Source organism: Pleurodeles waltl, chromosome 5 (assembly GCF_031143425.1).
Source record: "Pleurodeles waltl isolate 20211129_DDA chromosome 5, aPleWal1.hap1.20221129, whole genome shotgun sequence".
In the NCBI taxonomy this organism is placed as follows: Eukaryota; Metazoa; Chordata; class Amphibia; order Caudata; family Salamandridae; genus Pleurodeles; species Pleurodeles waltl.
The window spans coordinates 524,579,222-524,595,558 of NC_090444.1; the positions used below are offsets into that span (position 1 = coordinate 524,579,222).

General features: G+C 44.1%; 1 protein-coding gene across 1 annotated transcript in view; it reads left to right on the forward strand.

The window, feature by feature from the left end:
• Positions 1-10,799: 10,799 nt before the first annotated feature.
• The window catches only part of XRN2 (5'-3' exoribonuclease 2), a 705,538-nt gene continuing 700,000 nt past the window's right edge, over positions 10,800-16,337 (forward strand). Inside the window, exon 1 of the mRNA XM_069234351.1 lies at positions 10,800-11,006. Coding sequence (XP_069090452.1) covers positions 10,932-11,006 — 75 coding nt within the window. The 5' untranslated portion in view covers positions 10,800-10,931. The remainder of the gene's footprint in view (positions 11,007-16,337) is intronic.

Here is a 16,337-nt window from a genome sequence, read left to right on the forward strand (position 1 = left end):
AAGAAGTAAGAAGTTGGGAGGCTGAGGATGATCTCAAATCTGCAGTACGAGTCACATAGCTCTTTAAACAATTTCCAACGCACAGTTTGGGTTGAGAGGGAAAAAATGGATAATGAACAGATGCTAGGTTAGTTTTAGTACGTCTTCAAACCTGAAAAGAAACACCAAAAGGAGAGATGAAAAAGGAGGTAACATCCAAAGCTCTCACATCTGAAACATGCTTTAGAGATATGAGACATAAAAGCGTAGTCAACTTTGCAGAGACTTGCGTAAGAGAAAGCAGATCATTATCCGGCCAAGCCGTAAAGAATTTCAACACCAGGTTAACGTCCCACATTATATTATATTTAGGAGATGGAGGAAAAACACATCTTACTCCCTTCAAAAGTTGACAGATGAGGGGATGTTCACCAATTGGTCTGCCATTGACTCTGTGATGTTCAGCGGAAATGGCCGATCTGTAAGTGTTGATAGTGCGGTAGGCCTTACCCTGGGAGGCTAAGGAAGCAAGGAAGTTCACAACTAGCACTACATCATCTGAAAAGGGATCCGAACTACTGGCCATACACCAGCTGGACCAAATGGCCCAAGCGGATTTATAAGCTCTGTAGGTACCCAGGGCTCTAGACTGCTGGATGAGTTTAAGAGCATCTTCCGAAATTCCTGGGGTTCTCCAGGATGATCTGAAATCCTCCAAGCAATGAGGAACAAGGAGTTGTCTAGGACCATATTGTGATGTCGACCCTGGGGATCCAACAGCAGGTCGGGAAATTAGAAAGCCAGACCAGGCGGTCGGCTGCTAATTCCAAAAGAGTTGGATACCAAGGCTGAGCCTGCCTAAAGGGGGTTATTAGCACTAGAGTGGATTGTTGTCTGTGTGCTTGTGCAAGAACTCTGTGAATCGGAAGGAAAGGAGGAAAAACATAAAGAAGAGATAGTGGCCGAATCTGGAGGAAAGCATCCGTGGTAAGAGCCTGCGGATCCGGCCTCCACTGAAAAAGGAAGGAAGGTGGGAATTGAGACGAGAAGCAAAAAGGTCTATGGACATGACGCCAAAGATGGAAATAAGAGGATTGAACACCGAAGGGTGCAACTGCCAATCGCTGAAATCGTGAAGATGTCTGGAGTACCAGTCTCCCTCTGTATTCAGATTGCCAGAGAGGTAAACCGCTTTGACAGATATTTGACGAGGAAGACAAAATTCCCAGAGATGTTTTGCTAGGGTAGATAGAATTTTGGAACTGGTGCCTCCTAAGTGGTTGATGTATCTGACGGCAGTTAAGTTGTCCATCCTGAGAAGAATGGTGCAACTTACCTTGTCTTTTGTAAAGGAGCGGATGGCAAAGGAACCTGCAAGCATATCTAAACTGTTTATGTGCAAGAAGGAGTCCTTCAGAGACCATGCGCCTCCAGTCGAGAACTGACCACATCTTGCGCCCCAACCAGTCCGACTTGCATCGGATTCTAATACAAGATCTGGGGTGGCAGAGAAGATGGTTCTCCCGTTCCAAGCGTCTAAGTGAGTTAGCCACCACAGGAGTTCTTCCTTGGACTCGGAATCTAGAGCCAGTGAATCGAAATAGGCAAGGCCTTTGTGAAGATGGTGTATTTTCAAACGTTGGAGGGCGCGATAATGCAGCAGACCTGGGAAAATAGCTTGAATAGAGGAAGTGAGAAGCCCCACTAGACGAGCTAAAGTTCTGAGAGAGATTTGAGGAAGGGATAAAGCGTGACAAATCTCTTTCTTGATTAAAGAGACCTTGTGTTGGGGAAGTAGAAGAATTAAAAGAGTGGCATCTATGAGAAAGCCGAGAAATTCTAGTTTTTGAGTTGGAACGAGGGCTGATTTCTGAAAGTTGATGAGGAAACCTAACTTGAGTAGGAGATCGAGGCAAAAATGTAACTGAACGATTAAAAGGTTTTTGTCCTGTGCCATTAGGAGAAAGTCATCTAAATAAAGGATCAGGCGTACCCCATGAGATCGAAGGAAGGCCGCTACAGGTTTGAGAATCTTGGTGAAACACCAAGGGGCCAAAGAGAGCCCGAAAGGAAGAACCTTGAATTGGTAGAAGGAGTTTTGCCATTGGAATTGAAGGAATTTCCTGTGTGAGGAATGAATTGGTACCGTGAGATAAGCATCCTGGAGGTCTAATCTAACCAACCAATCATTCTGTAGCAAAATGTCTCTGAGATGGAGGATAGTTTCCATCTTGAAATGCCGATAAATCACAAAGTTGTTGAAATCCTTTAGGTTGAGAACTAGTTGAAACTTCTGTTTTTTCTTTTGGACCAAGAAAATGGTACTGAGAAAACCGGAGGAGTCGAACAGAACTGGTTCTATGGCTTGTTTGGAGAGGAGGGACCGGATCTCGTCGTGGAGGAGTTGGTTTTGCTCTTGAGAAAAAACAAGGGGAAGAGAAAAAAGGAACTGACTTGGGGTTTGATAAAATTCTAAAAGGTAACCTTGGATGGGTTGAATTATCCAGGGATCTGACGTGAGAAGTAACCATGAAATGGTTAGGAATTTAGAAATAAAGCCAGTCTGCCTCCTACTGGAGGAAGCCCAGAACTGAAAACACTTACCGGACAATTGCTCTCCTTTGCTGGCGTAACCTCTATTACGATACCCTCTTGAGCGACGGGGATAGAAACGTGGTTTGTATCCTGAGTAGGTATTAAGCTGGTTCTGCTGGTTGTAGAAGTCTCGGTTAGGATATTGACCTCTGAGGGAGCGGCCGGCAAAGCGACACCTGCCTTGGCCGGCCCTGGTGAAAACCTGTGATGAAAAAAATCTTCTTGATAGAAAGATGAGCTTTGTCCAGGGTGGCAAAGGTGGAGACGTACTTGCTCAATTCCTTTATGAAGGAATCTCCAAACAACAATCCTTTAGCTGAAGGGCCCTCTTCCATGGAGGCCAAAGATGCCAGCTTGGGATCGATCTTTAAAAGGAGACTCTTCCTCCTTTCAATAGATAATTGGGTGTTAGCATTCCCAAGCATACAAATAGCGCGTTGCGCCCAATTGGAAAGGACCAGAGGGTCTATTGGGGAATGGTCCATCTTGGCGTCCTCAGCCATATCAAAAATTCTGGTGAGAGGTCCCATCAAATCTAAAAGTTTATCCTGGCAACCGGACCAGGCTCTATCCACTCCTTTCTTATGGTCTTTTCCGAACTTTGTGAAGAACACGAGCATGTTCGGGTCAATGACTGGGGTAGCAGTGACACTGTCGGATAAGGAGGGACGAGGACACTCGGATTTCAATTTGTTTCTAGTAACCTTGTTGAGAGAGTGGCGTAAGTTGAAAGAGACATAGGGGGTCATTCTGACCCTGGCGGTCGAATGACGGAAGCACCGCCAACAGGCTGGCAGTGCTTCCTTGCCCATTCTGACCGCGGCGGTAAAGCCGCGGTCAGAAAACCGGGGCCGGCGGTATCCCGCCGATTTAGCCCCGGTTGGGCGAATCCGCCATGGCAGCGCTGCAAGCAGCGCTGCCATGGGGATTCTGACCCCCTTCCCGCCAGCCTGTTTCTGGCAGTTGTCACCGCCAGGAAGAGGCTGGCGGGAACGGGTGTCCTGGGGCCCCTGGGGGCCCCTGCACTGCCCATGCCACTGGCATGGGCAGTGCAGGGGACCCCTAACAGGGCCCCAGCCAGCTTTTCACTGTCTGCCTAGCAGACAGTAAAAAGCGCAACGGGTCCAACTGCACCCTTCGCATGGCCGCAACACCGCCGGCTCCATTCGGAGCCGGCTCCTGTGTTGCAGCCCTCCTTCAGGCTGGGCCGACGGGCGCTAACATAGTTAGCGCCCGCCGGCCCAGCGGGAAGGTCTGAATGCCATCAGCGGTCTTTTGACCGCGTAGCGGCCAATTGGCGGTTCCCGCCTGGCGGGCGGCGCCCGCTGCCCGCCAGAGTAGGAATGAGGGCCATAGTCTGCCACATAGTCTGTCGGAAACCATTCTTTAGAGTTTGGATGAATCATGAAGGAAGGGTCGAACATACGTTCACCCAAGTGGTCTACCAAGCCCTGAGACACAGGGTGAACGGCACCACCGTCAATAGGAGAAATTTTGCACCTTTTCTCCGAAGGCCCATAAACATATGGATCTGAAGATCCGTCCATATCATCCATGTGACCAAGAGAGTCATCATTGTCATCAGTGTCTCTTAACTGGGTAATGTGGAGAGGGGAGGAAGGGATTCCCGATTTAGAAACCTCTCGGGTGGGAGGACCAAAGGAGACAGAAACGCCTTTTGAAGGCCCAGGAAGGGTGGCCGCACGTTTCTTGCCTTTCGGAGAAGGCATGTCAGAAGCAGAAATTATTTTAGAAAAGGAGGCTTCCAAAATTTTGAATATGTCCAACATTGAGGCAGAAACTGCCTGTTGAACAGAGTCCTTAATAAAGGACTTTAAGGTTTCTTTAAAAAAATTGAGAATCCTTTTCCTCAGACATACTGAAGAAGAAAAAATCACAAAACAACTGAGAAAAAAACAACAAAACTGAGAATACAATAGGAAGATTAAATTTAACACAATAAATAAGGGGTTAAAATCAGTTTGAGAGCGCAGGGAGTGGCTTTGGAAAAAATGGGTGTGAATATGATGGAAAACAGCCTACCGCGACCAGGAGGCAGTAACCGGACTGGGAAAACTCCTCCCCGCGGAGTTTCAGTCAGAAAGGAATGCCTCGGGTAAAGTGGAGTATTATTAGAAGCTCCACGTGTGGCAACGCAAAAGGAAAATGTGGTGAGTATAAAGGATCTCAAATAGGCGGCACAGGTTCCGTTTTGTAGTTTATTCTTAAGCAACACATCCTGGCGTCCGATCGTCCCAGAGGCTACTCCAACTGTCGCCACTGGAACCACTGATCGCTCAGCTTCCAGAACTAACTTACATCATAACACATCCTCTCCTGTTCATCAACAAAATATTTATAAAATAAAGAATAACTAAAAGCAAGGTTAAAACTGATCATATCAACAATACATACAATTTTAACTAACAAATAGATAATACAACAAAACATTGACAACTATTTATAAAAGCACTATCTAACATACTCATTCAAGTAAGAAGGTGGTTTCCTAAATCTTTTTCCTGAAGCAGGAGGATCTCTTGAACCAGCATTGTTACTGTCCCCTGAAGCAGGACCAGTAGAACTATTCCCACACATCATACCACTCTGGACACCCTCTCTTCCATGTGAAACCCGGCTACAGATCCCACTAACCACCTCATCATCATTCATAAACATCAAGCCTGAAAAATCATCCTCAGTACCTTCATCTGACTTGCCCCCCTTATTATACAAGGCCACATTTCGAAAGTTCCATCTCTCTCCATTCTCCAAAACCACAAAAAACGTACTGACCCGCTGAACCCTAAAAGGCCCCTTGAACTTAGTTAAACCTCCTTGAATTCTTCCAGATTTCACCTTAACCCAATCCCCGACTTCTATCCGCTTCCTGGAAGCTTCTTTATGAAAAGTCTGAGTATTGTTGTTTCTGAGGATTTTCTCATGAATATCCAATGCACCCTTTAACCAAGCTGGGACTAACTTGTGGTACAATACGCCCACACCATATCGGAGATGACTTCCTTGACATCATAACATTTGACTATAGCAAGTTGAATGGTCCCCTTAAGTAGCCTAACAGCTCTCTCGGCCATACTATTCCCCTAGGGTTATATAATGAAGTGCAAGAATGATTAACTCCCCATGTCTGGAGAAATTTTACCATTTCGTGTGATGTAAGCTATGTGCCGTTATCTGTGATAAGCACCACCGCTGCCCCTTCTTTTTTTTAAATGTTTTCCAAAGTTGCAATCGTGCTTCTAGTAGTGATGTCTCTCAAAAACTCCACTATCAACCACTTGGAGTGCACATCCACCACCACCATAGCAAATTTCATATGAGATGGTAATTCATTCAAAGGTCCAACAAAATCCAGACAAACCGCGTGCCAAGGCTTACCCGGATCCTCCAAATGTCCACCCACACTCTTTTCAAGAACTAATCTCTTCTCGCTCACTTTACACAATGCACAATTCTGTACCCACTCTCTGATTTGATTGTTCATCCCTGGCCACCAAAAATTTTCCTTCACTCTCCTGGTAGTTAGACCCTGCCCCAAATGGCCCTCGTGAGCCAGCTGGAAAATCGGAAATCTCAAATCTGACGGGGGTACAAAGCAATCACCCCTCATAATTACGCCATCATTGCAAATAGACAATTCATCAAGCACCTTTAGATATGGTCTCACTGGTAATGGAAGTGAACTCTCCCTCACCTTTCCATGCTGTATCAGTCTAACAAGATCTCTCATGACCACATCCCTGTTCATTGCGTCTCTGCATTGTGGCAACGAAAAGAAACCAGTCCCACCATCTACTGCATCACTAACAGTAGCAACAGCACCCTCCTTGTCAGCATCACTCACGCCAAGACTGTCAACCTCCTGCCAACATAATCAGAACCTCGACAAGCAATCAGCCCGAACGTTCTTCCAACCTTGCAAAAATTCAAGAGTATAATTATACTCTTGAAGTCTAGCCGCTAGTCTAGCCAATCTGGCTGATCCTTTACCTGCCCCTCCTGCAGACAGAATTTTCACCAGTGGTTTGTGATCGGTTCATGAGACAAAAGGCGACCCGGAAATACTCAACACCCCATGCCGCTGCCAGAGCCTCACGTTCCATAACGGAGTAATTTTTCTCAGCTGGTGTCAAAGTCCGGGAGGCAAAAGCCACTGTCTTTTCCTCACTACCATGGTACTGTGAAAGAACTACACCCAAACCAGATGCACTGGCATCCACTGTAAGTACAGATCTCAAATCCTTATCAAATACTGTCAGGATTCCAGCCTGGCATATCTCCTTTTTTATGTTGTCAAAACATAGTTGTTGCTCTTCATTCCACTCAAACCTACAACCCTTATGTAGTAATTTTTTAAGATTCTCTGTCTTCTCTGCAAACCTCTCTACAAACTTGGCATAGTACTCTACAAGCCCCAAGAAGGCCCTCAAATGATCCCTATCCTTTGGGGCGGGAGCCTTGTTTATAGCATCTAATAAGGAATGTTTAGACTTAACAGACCCCAATGCGACTGTGTAACCCAAGTACTCAACTTGTTCAGATACAAAAACGCACTTTTCTTTATTTAGTGTAAGCCCAAACTCCTCCAACCTTCTCAACACCAGCCTTAAAACGACATTATGATCAGTGACTGTCTTCCCCATGACTAAGATGTCATCCTGAAAGTAGATCACATCACCCTATGCCTTCCAAAACCTTGGACATCGCCCTTTGAAAGACGCTAGCGGCAGAGGCCAACCCGAATGGTAAACGTTTAAACTGAAAGGTCCCTTCTGTGGTGAGGAAAGCTGTGAGAGATTTGGAATCTTCATGCAGCCTGATCTGATGGTATGACCTCCTAAGATCTAATTTGGAGAAATACCTCTGGTCTTTCACTAGAATCAACAACTCATTGATATTGGGAAGAGGAAACATATCCACTACTATGTTCTGATTCACTGAGCGCAAATCGACACAGAATCTCAAACTTCCATTAGCCTTCTGAGTGATTACTACAGGTGAAATCCATTCAGAAGCTTCCACATACTCAATAATACCTTCACTCAGCATCTCCCCCAACAAACGCTTCAAGTCATCACGAACCGCCAAAGGTACCCTTCTCAATCTATTTTGAGTAGGAACAGCATTCGGTTTCACGCGTACTCTATGGACATAACCTCTGAGGCATCCCAACTTCTTATCAAACACGTTTCTTGCACCCTCTAACACATCATCCAAAGTAGGTTCCTCCACTGCCAACACTCGATTGGGAACCCTAGGGTGGATCATAATATTTAGATCAAATTGATGCATCCACCCAAGAATTGCCGGGCTCTCTGTTGAAACATAGATTTTGATAAACAAGTGTCAGGGCACTCATAAAATAAAATGTTTCCCTTTCACCGACTGGTAGTCATATTGAATATTGCCCTCCATGTACCCCAGGATGTCTATAGACTCCCCTTGGTACCCTCCTGGATTAATATCCTTGGGTAAAAGCTTAACTCCCCTCCAATGTCTCTGAAATAGGTATTCCGGAATAACAGTATACATGGATCCGGAGTCAACCATAAGTTCCACTTGTTCCCCATATACAATAAAAAGAGCAGAGGGTCTAATCATTGTACCTCTATGTTCTTGGTTGCTCTCACTCAAAAAAAGAATGTCATCACGTAATACAAGAACTCTGTCATAATATTCTGAATCTGTATCTGCAACCGCACCCACAGTAGAATGTTTATTCCCTTTGCTGGGTTCTTTACAAACTCTTGCGTAGTGCCCCTTACGCCCACATCTCCTACAAATCTTGTTGCTTGCAAAACACTTTGCAGAGTCAGAGTCATGAAAAGTACTGCCACAACGTGCACAGTCTTTCTTGTTCCTAGAGAACTGTTCATATTCTTTCTTGCCTCTTTTCTTTAGAACGCAAACTTCGTTTGATATGATGTCGTCATGAACAGCACTAACCGAAAAAGCATCACTGTTCTTATCTCATCTGTTCAGTTCTTTCATACACAACTGTGACTCTTCGATTACTTTTGCCATTCCAATAGCTTCCGTGAGTGTGGGGTCCTTCGCTGCCTATAGCCTCTCTCGTATCTTCTCGTCTTTGCATTGAACGATTAACTGATCTCGGATAAGTTCCTCTGTCATATTCCCAAATCGACACTTAACGAGAGTTCCCTGAGCCTAGCCACAAAGTCATCAATAGATTCATGTTCATGTTGCGGTTGCGTATAAAACTTGTACCTAGTCATAACTAGATTTGCCTCCTTTGCGAATCTATTTTCTAACCGTTTTACAGCTTCTTTATAGATGTCATCCATTGGCTGACCGTTAGGTCCCATCACAGGTGGTAAGTACTTAAAGATTCTTTGGCCTTCATTACCGAGTGCACTTAGCAAAATAGCTTTTTTTCTAGCTGGCAAAAAGTGTTGACCATCCAAAGCTACAATGTAGTTCTCTAGGATGCCTATCCAGTCTTCCCAACAAATATCTGGTTGGCCAGGCTGTTGTAGAAAAGAAGGAGGTGTAATGATATTTCCCAGTGTGGCAATGATGTAAAAAAAAAAAAAAAAAAAATATATATATATATATATATATATATATATATATATATATATATTTAGTTTTTTGTTTTTCACCTATAAAATCCTTATAATATGTAATGCTTCATGAATTAGTGTTTCTTTAGTTCCAACGAGGAAGTGTCTCATTGAGCTGAGAGTTATAGTCTTCCAGAAAGAAAGGTGCCGGCTATGACGACACTGTAATCCTCAAGAAATGATACGAGCGCACGCGCGAGGAGGGCTCGAGCGCATGCGCGTGCTGAAGTGATCCTGGAATGTTCGATGAACAGAAGCACATGTGTGAGGAGAGCTCGAGTGCATGCGTGTGTCAAAATAGGCTGCGGGGAGTCCTTTTACCTCCCGTGGTTTTGCCAAACACACAGCGCGTACCTTGTGCTTGCCACGCCTGCCCCTACGCGGCCACCAATCCTCTGAAAGCGTACGGAGCTAGAGAGAGAGACACACAAGACTCACCCACCACTCCGACATCGGGAATGAGAAGGAACGACTTCCAGTACTCCAAAGTTGTAAGGAGTGAAACACAGGCACACCGAACTCACTCACCACCTTAGAACCGGGAGTGAAACGGAACACCTCCACAGTCCATGACCAGCTCCACAAACGGCTCTGCTACGCACACGGTCTCCTGATCTCTCGATGAAAAGCACGTGAATTTGTGAATAATGGACAGCCAGGTTGTGTATGCGCTGAGATAACTCATCGCCAAAATGTGGTGAGTATAAAGGGTCTCAAATAGGCGGCACAGGTTCCGTTTTGTAGTTTATTCTTAAGCAACACAACTTGGCGTCCGATCGTCCCAGAGGCTACTCCAACTGTCGCCGCTGGAACCATCGATCGCTCAGCTTCCAGAACTAACTTACATCATAACAGAAAACAAAAGGCAACGGGTAAAGAGGACGCGGAAGTAAAGCGCCGGCTGCATGTGTCTACAGCGGTTACAAATAACCATTGGTAGACGCGTGAGGCGTCATAAGGGAAAAAAGAGAAACCGAGCACGAAAGCGATAAGAAATATAAATATAGAGCATGTAGTCAAATGAAAATATACATAACACTAAAAATGCACATAAGTAAGAAATATTTGAATGAAAGTAGAGTAGTTATCTTGACTGCGAGCAGCAAGAAAAGAGAACTTGTTCGCAATCAATGTATTAGTAGCTATGGTCGATGTCCTATTGGCTGTCCTCATTGTGATGTCATTTTGTAGTTCACTTTCCTTGGGAAATGTAGTTTATTTCTTGGCTGCTTTTTGAATTGAAAGCAAGAAAAGACTGCATAATATGAGCCTCCGGTCATGTAGTAAAATCGGAGCCTCCTGTCCTGACAGAAATTTTGATTCCCTGTTGTCGCCATTTCAACCTAATGCCACCACACCAGAATGCCTTGTAAACGTAGAAACCTGTTTTATTTGATCAGAAGAAATACTGGATTCGTCGATGTTGCTAATAAACATAATAAAAACCAAACCTCAGGTGAGTTTAAATATAGCACAAAAGGTACGACGTATAATAATGTCGCATTCGGATTCCCCCTGTGTCTTCACAAGAAGCGTAATTGCCTTGTGCAACCACGCCTCCCTCCTTGTCCCCGCCCCCTACACAAAGGTTAAAGGTCGTCCCGCGCTTCTCCTTCCGGTGTGGTTTACTCCTACCGGATCTTGATCCCGTCTTCTTCCTCTTCCTTCTCAAAACTTGTCGCGGCTAAGGTAGAAGCTAGCCTTGCCGCGGCCACCGCTTGAGCCTCATCATTCCCCGCCAGCGCCGCAGCCATGGGAGTCCCGGCCTTTTTCCGTTGGCTCAGCCGCAAATACGCAACAATAATTACGCACGCTGTGGAGGAGAAGGTGGGTCTCACCGTGTAGGAGGAGCAACGCACTTTTGTTTTAAAGGAAGGGGCAACGTGTGTTAATTCTCTATTGGTATTAACGCCTCCCGCCTCGCTGTATGGTTTATTTCATTGTGTTTCCTTCAAAGAGCGGAGGCTTGCATATCTGTGTTTTTCTCACAGTCTTTATGGTTTGACTGTTATTGCTTAGGGTTTGTGTAGCATCGGGCCCTAGTACAGTGTTCGGAGTCTGGCTTTGATTTGAATGCTAACGGGTCGGATGTCATATCTTAATTTCAGCAGAGTCCATGTTGAATATTATAAAAGGGCGGCATAATAGATGTTAGTTAGTTCTTGAACTTTGAGATGTCAGTTGTGTCACTCAGTACTGGTCTCGGATGTTTTTCGACGCAGCCGTTTGACCCGGTGTTGCTGTAAATGGCAAAGATGCCTTTGTCGTTTGACCGTTGCCGCCAGAGAATCTACTTTTGGTTGAAACAAAGGGCAAAATATTGTATATATTTAACACCTTTTAACTGGGGGGGAAAAAAAAAAATCGCGTTTGGGCATGAACACACTGGGTTTTGATCTATATACCAACTGTATTAATGGAATTTGACTTGGACCACCATCAGTTGAGTAAACCAACCAGATCTTTATTTCCAAAAGCGAGCGGTTGTTTCAGGATGATTATTCTGTTGCTGAGCTCTGCCGTTAAAAGCTTGTTGCAATTTAATCAATTAAAATATTCTTTGGAGAGGCCAAAAGGAAGCGGACAGATCAGGATACAGCCCAGGCCTATGCATAGCGCCACTTATTTTACGACGTTGACTAATTTGTGCATATTAAAAAAAGAAGAAAAAAACGCACGTGCGACGTAACGATTCCCATTATTACTTAACACATTTGTGAGTGTTAAGCATGTCTTCGTCGTATGGGCAAAGGTATTGCATCAGTAAATATTCTTTTAAAACAGTGCTTAAAATGCAAAAATAGTAGTGCAGGTTCTCTGTGTCAGAGTACCTGCTTGTTTCCGATACTCGCCAATGAAAAGTATATTTTTCTTGAGGAGTGCCAGTACTCCGCCTGTCAAAACAATAAAAGTGCCGGTATAAAGCACTGGTTTAAAACCAAAATACGGCAGTGAACAACTGAAAGGTGACCCGCCTCTTCACAACCAAGGATCTGACTTCATACAGCACCTCACGCGGTAGTTTTTATCTATTTGAGCTAAAAAAAATAACCCTTTTATTCTGGCCCTGAAATCAAAAAAATATGCAGAAGATAGAATTTGAGACCACCCCATAATAATGTGGGAAAAGGCAGTGGCCTCAGAATTGCATAATTCCAATAGCACTCTGTTGTAATTAAGGGCACACAACGTCCTTTTTACTTACGGAACCAGATCCTTCACTCCCCGCCAGCTACTGGATAACTTGCACAGCGAGAATCACACAGTACTTAAGGTTCCTGGTAATGTGTGCCTCCCACCGCTCTGGTACATGCAGTATCGTGCATACATTGGCCTATATTCCCTCCACTCCTGAATTATTCACCAACTCTTCTGAAATCCTCAATGTCACTCAAATAAGACCAATCAGGTTAGAAAGGGGCCAAACATACTGAATGCTCAGATCTGATACGGTAAAGGTGTTTCATCATCAGGCCTCAAATCATAAAAATGTTAGTAGACCTGCAGTTCGAGTAGCTTGAATAATCTACTCAACCTAACTGTAATGTAATTGACCCAGAAACGCGTCTCAAATTGCGGAATCCTAGTCAAATATTATATTTTCGCATAAGTGCATCTTCCAATATGTGAGTTCAGCATTTCTGCTGGAAAAAAAGGGTACACATGATCCATGCATGACTTGCCTCTTAGTTTACTGATAGCTTTGCCGTCAGGTTAGGAGTGTTTCTCAGTTTGTTTAAATACTCCCTTTAAATGAATATATTACAAAAGCATGATGTGGTAGTGCACTGTTCTATTCGGATAATGCATTTCCAAGTAATGTCCATAAACCTTCCCACTAACTTGCAGCTGTACTGATAACTATATACTGTATTAACAATCTGTAAATTGGGTCTCGGAAAACAATTATTTGCAAATCGCCAAGGAAAGTGTTCTTTCTCTCCCCCCCGCCCCGTCACACAGAAGTAGAAAAAATGACCTTTCACAGCTACTGAAATCTATATTTTGAAATTTTTGTACGTTGACTTAGTTATGTACATGTTGTGTGTTAGGAAAAACCTGATACCAAAAGCCTTTAATTTCACATAGGTCAGACAATTTACCTTACAAAATGCTGGAACTCTGCAGTCACAAGGAAAAGTATTTGCGTTGCATGAAGACAAACTGACTTGTGACCTCTGTCTGAACACAGTGCACATGTGACCAGAATAAGATTTAAAGGCATCTTAATTGCTGATTCAGTTTCTGACTGTACAGAATAGCTCCATCTCATAAAATAAAACTGGCCATAGCTAGTGGTCGAGTAGAGTTTCGATCTCTGATCATGCAGGGATGTGGAACTGCTATTGCACAACGCTCTGGACATATTCGCCCATATTTATACTTTCTTTGGCTCGGCATTTGCATAATTTTTTGCCGCAAAAGCAGCGCAAACTTACAAAATACAATTGTGTTTTGTAAGTTTGCGCAGATTTTGCGTTTAAAAAATCCCCAATGCAAATGCAGCCCTAGAAAGGTATAAATATAGTCCATTGTTTGGGGTCAAGGGCAACAAGCTTTAATGTTTGTTTTTGTCCTTGTGACAGGGAGGCCCACCCCCTGCAGCACAAACACTTTGGCTGCCAGTGTACAAGGAAGGGGACTGTCTGCCATTGAGGTAGTGTGCGTGTCCGTATGTTAATGGTGTTCAAACTTGTATTTACATCTCATTCATGGAAAGCCTTCCTTGTTACAGTGAATGCTGTAAATAAATGTTTTAAGGGCACCGCATTACTGACCGTTTTTCAGGTTTAAAAAAAAAAGTGTACATACGTTTGAAAAGGTTAACAATATGAGGCTAAGTTAAATGCTCTCCGATTAGATGCAAATATTTGGATACGCTTGTAAGCAAGAGTGATTATTCTTTGATTTCAAAATAAAATGTTCAGGACTTGAGGTACATCATGAATCTTCTTGTACTGTTGGAAACTAAATTGTCTCTCTTTTAGGGCCAAATACTGAGATACGCCATAACAACATTCTCATACCAGAGCCCTGATAATATCATCCGAGTATGCCAGGGCTCCTATTGTATTAGGGTTTGGATTGTAGCAAGGCTCTGATTTTGCGGCCTTTCTCGATCTCTAATTACAGGGAATGGAAGTTGGCAGAAAGGAGTAGTTTCAGGATTGGAATGTACTGAAACATTAAAATAAACAAGCACTGGCAAAGCCGATAGGTCTCACATTGGTGGCCAGCCTTTTGGTTTTGTCAATGAGTTTCTTGTATGGACATCATTTTTATAAGACTTTTTATTGTTGAGAGCTGCCGGGCCCTCGCTGTTTTTATCAAACATAAGCATAAACATTTTTTGGTCACAAAAGCACACATTACCACAGTATCTCTGTATAAAAGAGAAGATCTTGGTTGCCACCAGACGAAACAAGATGCCCAATTCTTGATGTCAAATGTGCACCCATGGCATATGTCCTCTTGTTTGTATATTTATAGCTTTTATGAATTCACAAGAAATTACTCAAATATCTGAACTCTAATTTCTGTTGAGCAAGTTCACTTTCCCTCCAGCCACTTGCTTCCCAAAGCTGGAAGACATTTTACCTTATGCCCTTGTCAAGGAGAAAATTTCCAACATGGGAAAATATTAGAGCTAGTGGAAACCTCTAAAAACCTACACGTTATTTGGTTTGACTTATTCTCAAAAAGGCACACCAACCCTGGAACTATTGCTTACTGCTACCTCTAGTCCCAGTATGCAGACCTGTGGCAAAATAAGGGAATTGCTAGTATTCAACCCGTACTATAGTATGACCCCTGGCATAATCAGAGAGGCTATTATCAGAGCTCTTATATAATGATATTGCTGCTGAAGGGACAAGTGGAGTTATGAAGCAACACATCCCATGGACAAGTAGATTTTATGAAATTCCACACCCCTGTTTGCCAGTTTCCTGCATCACCCATCTCGCAATAATGGGCAAGGAAAGATGCTGCCCAAAAGAGCCTCCTGAGCGCAATCAGTAATTGTGTGTTTTTTTGTTTTTTTTTTCCTGCTGGGCTGAATATCATCATGGCCTCGTAGCTCTTAATACATCGCACCACATATAGATTTGAGGAATCTGGAAAGGAAGGGTAAGAAATCACACAAATTACATTTGGTTCGTCAATATATGTGAAATTCACCCATGCGGGGTGAATATTCTACCTGCAAGGTCCAGAGCCCAAATGATTGAGACACAAGAGGGTAGCCAATTTGGCAGATAGCTCCTTCCTAGAGAGCTACCTATTGGCTTGCCATGATAGGAAAAGTTTAAGAACCTGGCTAACATCCTCGAACGCGGAATATCTGTGTTCTGGTGGAAGCGATACGCAGATTACCTGCATCAGTTTCCTCACCAAGGGATGATCTCTCACCGGATGGTCCCCCGTGTTTGCGTGCCCTGCTGAAATAGAGGACCTGAAGGTGTTTATCGTCCTGTAGGCCAAGTGAGCTAGAGATGTTCTGCCGTTACCGAGATCTGGTTTGCCAGGCAGTATTCCCAGAAAGGCCTTGAGAGGTCGTCAGTGCTGTGGACTCGTTGCCTCCTAGATAGTTTATCTAATGTACTGCCACTACATTGTCCGTTTTCAGGATGCAACATGTCTCCTGAGATTTGGTCCAGAGCTTGATCACAAATAACAACGTTTTCTAGGAAGATCAGAGGTCGCTGACCCCAGCCTTGCAGAACCTCCAGGGATATTATGGTGCCGGAGGTTTCCACGGTCACCCAGCCTTGTAGGTTGCCACCTGGTCCGCTGGGTACCAGTGGGCAGAACGTGGATGGGGTAGATCGGAGTCCAGCATATCAGACGGGCCCTGAGAGGGATCACCTGCTCAACTGGGTGGGACGTTGGGGGCGGATGCCATGGGTGGAACTCCTCTTATTTTCTTCCACCTGACCCCCCTTCCCCCCCCTTTCCCTGCTTCAGACCTATGGTTTAAGAGCGTTACAGAAACAGATGTAGGCCCATCTTTAACAGAACATTACAATCAAACGCCCAACTTTTTTTTTTTTTTTTTTTTCCCTTTGGATTGGAACACATCGAGTCCAACGAGGGGAAGAAAACTCAAAATGAGACAATGGGAAAGTGGACAGAGTCCAAGACTGAACAGTATTAAAA